The 10,000-nt window shown below is 40.8% G+C and overlaps 1 protein-coding gene across 1 annotated transcript in view; it reads left to right on the forward strand.

Annotated features, from left to right (window-relative positions):
* vps13a (vacuolar protein sorting 13 homolog A) overlaps positions 1-10,000 on the forward strand; it is a 107,241-nt gene that overhangs the window by 69,772 nt on the left and 27,469 nt on the right. Inside the window, exons 61-68 of the mRNA XM_063194882.1 lie at positions 4,163-4,309; positions 4,872-4,953; positions 5,721-5,790; positions 6,615-6,729; positions 7,338-7,451; positions 7,794-7,939; positions 8,453-8,534; positions 9,663-9,776. Of these exons, the coding sequence (XP_063050952.1) occupies positions 4,163-4,309; positions 4,872-4,953; positions 5,721-5,790; positions 6,615-6,729; positions 7,338-7,451; positions 7,794-7,939; positions 8,453-8,534; positions 9,663-9,776 (870 nt within the window). The remainder of the gene's footprint in view (positions 1-4,162; positions 4,310-4,871; positions 4,954-5,720; positions 5,791-6,614; positions 6,730-7,337; positions 7,452-7,793; positions 7,940-8,452; positions 8,535-9,662; positions 9,777-10,000) is intronic.

The following is a 10,000-nucleotide window of genomic DNA, read 5'->3' on the forward strand; positions in this document are numbered from 1 at the left end:
AACATGTTTTTATGTATGTTATCTAATTTGGTACATGTTGTATGTGTGATACTGCTTCAACAAATAAGGTAAGCGTACCCATTAAGCCCACCAAAATCTAAATTTCTTTATTTTTCAATCATCTTCACACAATTTTTTTGTGAAATGATTTCTTAAATAGTAAGATTTACCTCTCTTCTCAACGTTTATCACTGAATTGATGAATATTTCAAAGTACAATATGAAGATTTTTTACGAGAAAAGTGAAAAGTCTGAATGGGCTTAAATGGTACCTTTGGTACCATTTAAGCCCACTTGTGTTCCAAATAAGCTCATATAGTTATTTCTCTATCAAAATACCTGGTGAGGTGTGTGAGTTGAGTTTAAACAGTGTAGCCTACATGGCATACATGGTTTCAGATCAAAATATTCTTCCAAAATGTAAGATTTGCTCAAAAATAATGCATAAAACCTAATTAAACATTACAGCATCTCTTACTTCATAAAATTCTTCATCCAAACAGAGAAATTTTTTTTTTCTTATTGATTATTGTCAGTTCATTACATTACGCTTTTTTGACCTACAACTTGAGATTGTACAGCACTTTTTATGTCCCTCAAAGGCATTTTTCATTAGCATGCATGCCAACTTGCATGCATTTCAATGGGGTGTACCATTTAAGCCCACCTAGTACCCATTAAGCCCGCCTATACAAAAAGCTATTTTATGGAAATAATCAACTCCACAAAAACATTTCATGATGCATTTCTTTAAAGATCAATGCCAAACAAACTGGAATATGCTTAGAATTCATACCTAACCACCTTAAGTCTTACGGTAGAGTAAGATAAAGATGGTGTGTGGTTGTATCAAGAGAATATCGGCATCTGCTCGCTCATAAAACACATCTTTCCATTTGAAGGGAAATGCTATAATTTAGTAAAACACTGCATGTATATATATAAAAATCATTACATTTACCTCTTAGTTCACTAAGTATGAAAGTATTTTCAAAATATTTGACTTAAACTAGCTGAAATTCTATGATTTCTGACATGTCCCAAAACAGCAAAGTTTTGAGGCAACTTCTTGTCAGTAGTCCTTAGACTGGGTTCACTTGGACGGGGATAACTTGACGATAAAAAATGTGATTTCTTTGCAATAAAAAACATTTTGTCAGTTACTAAAACCTTTCATTGGCTAGGGTGATGAACAACAAAATTCACCTTTTCCCTTTCTTTAAATTGACCTCAAAGTTGAAAGTGGGCTTAAAGGGTACATGGGCTTAAAGCGATCCTATGCAACTTTGACATAAACACATAGATATAAACAACTTTATAGCGGCCTCTAGTGGTTCTGCCGAAAATGTGCATTGAAATAAATTAGACAGACATTGGCTTCGAGATTATGTGCGAATTAAATTTCGTCGTCTTCTGTAATTAACCAGATTCCCTTCCTTGCATTCAGTTCTCTCCACTTCTAAGGGGCTTTATCAAATGTGAGATTCCCCCTCTTGCTTATGAGTTGGCTGCTTCGTAATTCACTTCACACAACTGCAATCATGTTTGCACTTCCCTCAGATGGATATTATTTGATCCACTTGTTCTCGGCAGATATCCCCGTCTTTATTTCACATTTCCAGTAACTATATAGTACCTGTAGCCTACATTAGAAGAACGAGGAAACAAACGGCTATTTTGTTGTCATAATAACGATTTCGAAGTCGAGGTGACAAGACGCGGTTTTATCTCCTGTGGTGTTGAAAGTGAAAGTGGACATCCATATGCCGACTAGAGATCACGTTTCGTCTCCTCTTGATCGGCAACAACATATATTTTTAGCCTCGCTCGACTGATTGTGTCCTTTGACATCAAATAAAATGTGCGACATCAGATTTCAACTCGTATACATTTGTGTATCTTTGTAAACTAAACGAGGTGGCGTGGGTTTTGAGAATGCTAATGCATACATCCCAGTGTAGTGAATGAATGATAAAATCCCCATCTTTTGGCGTTCGGCTCTCTCCGGTTTGAAGCCCTTTTCCAATGTTCACACAAGCGATTTATTTGCCTGTCCAAACCTTTCATCTCAATTATCTCCAGAGGTGGAAAGAGTACAGAAAATGTGTACTCAAGTAAAAGTATCCTTTACTTTGCTGAAATTCTACTCAAGTACAAGTAAAAGTACCTATCTAAAAATCTACTCAAGTAAAAGTAAAAAGTACTTCACTTAAAATGTAATTTGAGTAAAAAGTACTTAGTTACTTTTAATTAGCTTTCCTCTTGAAAATGTCATGTTTATTTTTCTTGAATATCGTCCTCCATAACCTCTATCTCTTGCTTGGCACCAGCCATCATCCAATACATTGATACAAGATAGTAAAATAGTGGAAATGCTGTGTGCCATCCTGCACAATATTTCATTTCCGGCGGATTGTGGCATTATTGTGCATGGCATTTTGTCTCTCAGTCAATTTTTTTTACTCAGTACTCAGGCCAGGTTCCAGTGTAATTGAGTAAAGTACTTGGGTCAAAATGTACTCAAGTACAAGTAAAAGTATTAATTTAAAAAAATACTTAAAAAGTACAAAGTATTCATAAAAGCTACTCAAGTACAATATTGAGTAAAAGTAATAAGTTACTTTTCCACCCCTGATTATCTCATGATTTATTTGCAGTCCCATTCGTTGTTTTCACTGCATGCCAGCGTGATATTTTACAATCAGCTAGCCAGTAGCCAGTAGCCAGCTTTCAGCAAGCTGTTGCCTTATGTAGACCTCCTTGGCTGCTGCTTAGTTAGCAAACGAAGGAATAGGTCTCGCTCCGCTCATACAGCATAGAAATCTAGACGCCCCTAGCGGCCACAAATTGCACAACAACAAAAGGCGCAGCGCCGCCAGGCAAAACTGCAAGTGCTGTTTCGGAGCAGGAGCACTAGGTGGTGATGGAAATATTGCCATTTTCCCCATTACGGGTCAGTCAAGCAAAATCTTGAGTACCAAGCCATTTCATGACTATGAAAAAGTTGCATAGTGTTTCTTTAATGGGTACGCTTACCTTACATTTCCCCACTGTGGGATAATAAAAGAAAATACTGTGGTTCCTTTTATCTTTGTACAAGAACACATACCATAATATAACCTGAACCTTGAAAAGAAGCCTTGGTATGAGTTTTTCCCCTTCTAGAATAGAATTTAGAATTTAATAGAATTTGCATAAGACTACTGTCTACAGTTGGCTTGAATTGCAAAAATGCTGCAATCAGCCTTAGGTATTGCAACTATGCTGCTCATTCAAACTGTGCTGCCTACTGCCAAATTTGGTCTTTTCATGAATATTTACTAAATAATGAACAAATAAAGTAAAATAAATTTTGCCACTAAAAATGTCTATTTCGGGGAATTCAAAATGGCAGACAATGGAGAAGATCCGCCTTTTCATGTAAATGCATCAATCTCCTCTAGGGATGCAAACGATTAATCGATTAATCGACTTTAATCGATCAATGCATCAATTAAAAAACATTAATCACGATTAATCGACAATTCAACTGACAAGAGACCCAGGTGAAATGGGCATGTGAAGAGTGTGTGTGAATAGTGGGAATATTAAAATCACCCTTGGATTAAAGAATTGAAATAGAATTAATTTAAATGTGGTATTTTATCTCAATTTTTAATTAAATTTTTTAGATTTAGTAGGAAAAACACGGGAAAACGCCGCTTATCAATTAATCGTAAGTCGATCGATAGGGCTATCAACTAATGATTAATGACTTAAGCCCGATTCGCACGGGATAAATATTACCTATGGACCCCTGGTAATTCGCAATTACCCCTAGACCTCCGTGATATTTCGGGGCGCATTCGGACGGGATAAATAAACGTCTGTTATTTACTCAATTCACAGACATTACAAGGGAGTGCAGACGGCGCGCCTATGTAAAATTACCCCAGGACGTCAGAGTTTCGCCGAAATACAGTAGGTGATTCGCGGCGGAATTATTACCTCACAAATCGCAGACATGGCACATTCGCGCAGGACTAAGAACTCAGACATTCTCTGTAATTATTCCGAATCACCGGGGGTCCATAGGTAATAAAAGTCCCGTCCGAATCGGGCTTTAATCGATGATTTGCATCCCTAATCTCCTCTTCTCTTCTGCTCCCTCCCTGGCCTCCAGGTCTCCCTGACTCCTAATGGCCTGGACATGCGCATGCTAAAGCCCCATGATGCAGCGCTGCGGCGGAACTTCCTGCCCGCTCTGAGAGTGGAGTATAAAGTGTCGGCACGGCAACAGGCCTATCGAGTCCAGATCAACCACATTCAGGTGCGCACAGTCTTCATCAGACTTTAATACACACACACACACACACACACACACACACACATACTGGTGCAGCTACCACTACCAGGTCATACACACACACACACACACACACACACACACACACACACACACACACACACACACACACACACACACACACACACACACACACACACACTGGTGCAGCCCTAGCACACACACACACACACACACACACACACACACACACACACACACACACACACACACACACACACACACACACACACACACACACACACACACAGAGAGAGAGTTATTAAGGAATTACACTACCATGAGTTGCACCTGCCACATAAACTGAACACTGTTACACCACCATGGCGGATATGTATCTGGCTATAAATGACATGCGTAAAGGTCTGTTAAGCAGTAATTGAATTTTTCGCCTACAAAACAACTCATCCTTAATGTAGTTACTATGGATTATTTTATGTAACAGTTATTGAAACTATATCACATAGTATAATTGAGAGTTTTTGTTTTTTGTGAAAATGTGTCTTAAAAAGAGTTGTCTCCACAGATCCAGAATCAGCTTCCTGGTGCCATCTTCCCTGTGGTCTACTACCCTGTCAAGCCCCCCAAGTCGGTCAGGATGGACTCAGGCAAGCCAAATACACATACGTGCACAAACACAAATACTACATTACTAGATTATTCCACACTTATTATAGTGTGACGGAGGTCATCTTGCACCTGTTCATCCCCCTCTGGGATCAAACCTGCAACCTCGTCAACTACAACGGTCCGGCAATTGGAGACACAGTACAATACCGCTGGACCAAGAGACTAGTCTCCCGGCCCAACGGCATCGACACTGTATGAGGCTTTGGGAGGGAGGTTTACCGTTCCACGCCAACTCTGCTAGTTAGCCTCCGTTACAATAGCAATAGCAATAGTAATAGTATTTACATTATCATACATAACTGTCATTCAATGTGCTAAAGTTAGTAGGAAGATAGTAGGAAGTATCCCAGAGAGTAGATAACTAACTATGACAAACGACAGACGAAAATAAAGCTGTTTTAAAGTTAATTTTTAAAAAACCCATGATATTGTTTTGGCTATTTTAATTTTGGACAGGCAGCTGATTCCAGCATTTGGCAGCATTCTATGACCAAATGTCATTTCACCCTGTCTGGATTTATTAATACATAAAAATATTTGTAGGGTAGGACCGCAACAATGACTTTGGCCATTTTGAATTTACCGGTATGTATGTGTGTATCTGTTTCTGTGTTTGTGTGCCTGCCTTGTGTGTATTTGTTTCTGTATGTGTGCCTACTTTGTGTGTATATGTTTCTGCGTTTGTGTGCCTGCCTTGTATGTGTGTGTTTCTTTATGTGTGTGCCTGCCTTGTGTGTGTCTGCAGAACCCAAACCCCTGACTGATGTCAGCATCATCACTCGAGCAGCTGGACACTCAGACATCTTGCGTATCAAGTAAGTCCTCACCTCAGCATTGGTCTATTTCTCACCGGTGCATTTATGTACTTCTTTTCAACTTTATTGATGATAGGACAGTAGGAGAGGTTGACAGGAAGTTAATGGGGAGAGAATGGGGAGGGGTGAACCCGGCTTGTAATCGAACCTGGGTGGCCGGCATTGCCTTACCGTTAGAACCATGGCAGGGCCACATTTATGTATTTCTTTCCATGAATGTTTGAACCTTTCATTTCATTCATCTATAAGGTCTTGGTTTCTAAGACTGTGGGTTCTTAATGTATTATATGAGATTTCGCGTTTGTGCCGTTTGTCAGGTGTAAGATTCTCATTCAGGAGGTGGCCCGGGCAATAGATGACTATTTCACACTGAACACATATTTATTGATATTACCCTGGGAGCTTTCTGGTTCTGAAAGGTTCTGATCTAGAAGATGGACTTCAGGCAGGATCTGAGCTTGCTTTACGCTCAGATTCATACACACACAATTTCTCTCTCTCTCTCTCTCTCTCTCTCTCTCTCTCTCTCTCTCTCTCTCTCTCTCTCTCTCTCTCTCTCATGGTTCTCCAGGTATTTCAAGGTTCTTATCCGCTACATGTTAATACACACTCAGAAAATTATACAGACTCAGAGGAACACAAATGCACACAAACCTGTAGTCAGATACACACATACACACAAACACAGACTATTATGTGATACATGTGGTATTCTACAGCTAACAGTTTTCTTTCATATCTCTCTCTCTCTCTCTCTCTCTCTCTCTCTCTCTCTCTCTCTCTCTCTCTCTCTCTCTCTCTCTCTCTCTCTCATGGTTCTCCAGGTATTTCAAGGTTCTGATCCAGGAGATGGACTTGAGGCTGGATCTGGGTTTCCTCTACGCTCTCCTGGACCTCTTCACACAGGAACACACAGAGGTCGTCACCACCGAACAGGAGGTGACACACACACACACACACACGGACGCACGCACGCACACACACACACACACACACACACACACACACACACACACACACACACACACACACACACAGACACACACACAGACACACACACACAGACACACACACACACACACACACGCACTCATACTCGGACACACACACACACTCATACTCGGACACGCACTCAAGACACTCCCACACTCGCGCTTGTTAGCATATACATATGTTCACACATATAGACTTGCACACACTCACTTGTGGAGAAACAGAAAACATGATACAGAAAACACGTCAAACATATTTTTTCCTTTTATTTTTTTTTCATTGAAATCTGACTGTTAAATGGCATTTGTGTTCTTTTGTATTTTTATTGAAATCTGACTGTTAAATTGTATTTGTGTTCTTTGTATTTTTATTGAAATCATACTGTTAAATGGCATTTGTGTTCTTCTGTATTTTATTGAAATCAGACTGTTTAATGGCATTTGTGTTCTTTTGTATTTTATTGAAATCAGACTGTTTAATGGCATTTGTGTTCTTTTGTATTTTATTGAAATCAGACTGTTTGTTAAATGGCATTGTATGTCCTTGTTGATCAGGTGAAGCTGTTCCAGAAGGACATTGAGTACATTATGACTCAGCTGCACCATGTGTCCGCTACAGACTCCTCCCCCATCAGCCTCTACGAGTACTTCCATATATCCCCCATCAAGGTGAACACACACACACACACACACACGCACACACACACACACACACACTCGCGCGCACACACACGCGCGCACTCGCGCACACACACACACTCGCGCACACACACACACACACACACACACACACACACACACACACACACACACACACACACACACACACACTCCTCCCCCATCAGCCTCTACGAGTACTTCCATATATCCCCCATCAAGGTGAACACACACACACACACACACACACACACACACACACACACACACACACACACACACACACACACACACAAACACACAGTTTTTACGTACGTACAAAACTCACTATCTGCTTGTCTGTGTGTGTTGCAGCTGCACTTGAGTTTCTCTCTGAGTTCTGGTGGGGAGGATGGTCTGAAGGAGAAAAGGCAAACGGAGCTGATCCCAGTTCAGTCTCTAAACCTGCTACTCAAGAGCATAGGAGCCACCCTCACTGACGTACAGGACGTGGTCTTCAAGTAGGAATACTTTCTACTCTGTACACTTAGACACATACACACACACACACACACATACGCGCACGCACGCACGGACGCATGCGCACACACACACACACACACACACACAGTCTCTCAACCTGTTGCTCAAGAGCATAGGAGCTACCCTCACAGACGTACAGGACGTGGTCTTCAAGTATGACATTTATATACAGTACATTTACTCACATACACGCACTCCCACACAGCAATGCTTCATTTAAATGTTATCAATTAAAATCCTGCATTTCCTGTAAAGGCGCATCAAGTAATAGATGTCACTGCACGAAAAGAGGGATTTTCGCTGCAAGCTCTCACAGCAGGGTTAATGGCCCAGCGATTAGCTTATGGAAAACTGTGAGAGCGTGCCTGGCCCTCCGACTTGCCTCACTTGCACATTTGTAATGCTTTTTTTCAAATGTAGGTGGTTATTTTTTTTTTTTAAATGTGTGTTCCTGGTCATATGTTTGTGTGTATGTGTGTTTGTGTATACAGATTGGCGTTCTTTGAGATGACCTACAAATTTAACACGCAGTCACAGCTCCAATGGGAGGTCATCCGGCACTACTCCAAACAGGTACAAACAAAAACTCTATGACATATTGACTATAATTATATATATCATACACTAGGGGTGCACCGATACCACTTTTTTGAAAACCGATACAAGTACAAGTACATTAATGTGTGTACTTGCCGATACCAAGTACTGATACCGATACCTTTTACCACCAAAATACAATAAAAATAAATGCATGGCCTTGTTTTTTTCCACCTGTGATATTTTTATTGTCCTTTTCCATGTAGCCTTAAATGTTAGTTAATGTATGAGGTGGCATTTTTTTCCATGCTGCTTTCAAGTCCACAGAACATGACAAGATTGTGCATTTTTTTGTGTAATGGCAGTATCGTTCCTGGTATCGGCAAGTGCTTGACGAGTACAAGTGTTATCGGTGCATCCCTATCATACGCCAGACAGGTGTATATTGTCTGGAATATAATACACCAGACAGCCATGCAATAGTATTTTGTATATGTGTGTGTGAAGATGATTTTCAAGCAATATTTAGATGAAGATTATTAACAGTGTTTTGTATAAGAACTACAATACGATAACGATATGATAGTACTTTATTGTCAGTTTGCACTGGAATTAATTTTGCATCCTTGAGCAAGACTCGTTTAAGACAGGACATACACATTACATCACAAGACTATTGCACATACGCCATGCTCCACATGCATAAGCACTAACTGTCAAAAACAGACAGAGGACAGAGGACTATGTACAGACAGACATGCATGCATGCATACATACATACGTTACATACAACCTACATAGCAGGCAGGGTAAGCTATAGCAGCGTACTAGCAAAGAAGGTGGATGTAACAATAAGCGTAATTTTATTTATTTTCTGGTATCCACTTAATGTCGGGTGAATGCCCCTTTTAGGAGACCTTCGGTTAGGAGACCTTCGGAGTCCTGAGGTTGAGAATCAATGAAGTCCCCTTAGCGCTGTAGATGGCGGTAGCGCACGTCTTGCACAAACACCTCAAAAGAGAAGAATAAGTAGGAGACCCTTAGGAGACCCAACTTGAGCACATGCTTTTGCATTGAGTGGGCGTGTTTTGCGATATCTTGGTTTGATTCAGTATTTTTGGTACTAGTCTGTTCTCCCATCTGTGTGTGTGTGTGTGTGTGTAGGCGATTAAGCAGATGTATGTGCTGGTGCTGGGGCTGGATGTGCTGGGCAACCCGTTTGGACTGATCCGGGGCCTGTCGGAGGGAGTGGAGGCTTTCTTCTACGAACCATATCAGGTAATGGACACCCCACACTACTGTCTCACTTATCAAACACAAGCAGGTCATTGGAGTGCTTCTGGGTCTTCACCTTTTTTCCTTGGTGCTCATCAGTGTAGGGGGTCTCAAACTTGGTCCAGGAAGACAGATGCTGAGGCACTCAAGGTTGCAATTTTTTTTACTTTTTTATTTGGCTACAATGCCGACGCCTTCTTCAGGGCGTATGACACGTAGGCATTGTA

The sequence above is a fragment of the Engraulis encrasicolus genome, chromosome 3, assembly GCF_034702125.1.
Source record: "Engraulis encrasicolus isolate BLACKSEA-1 chromosome 3, IST_EnEncr_1.0, whole genome shotgun sequence".
Classification (NCBI taxonomy): domain Eukaryota; kingdom Metazoa; phylum Chordata; class Actinopteri; order Clupeiformes; family Engraulidae; genus Engraulis; species Engraulis encrasicolus.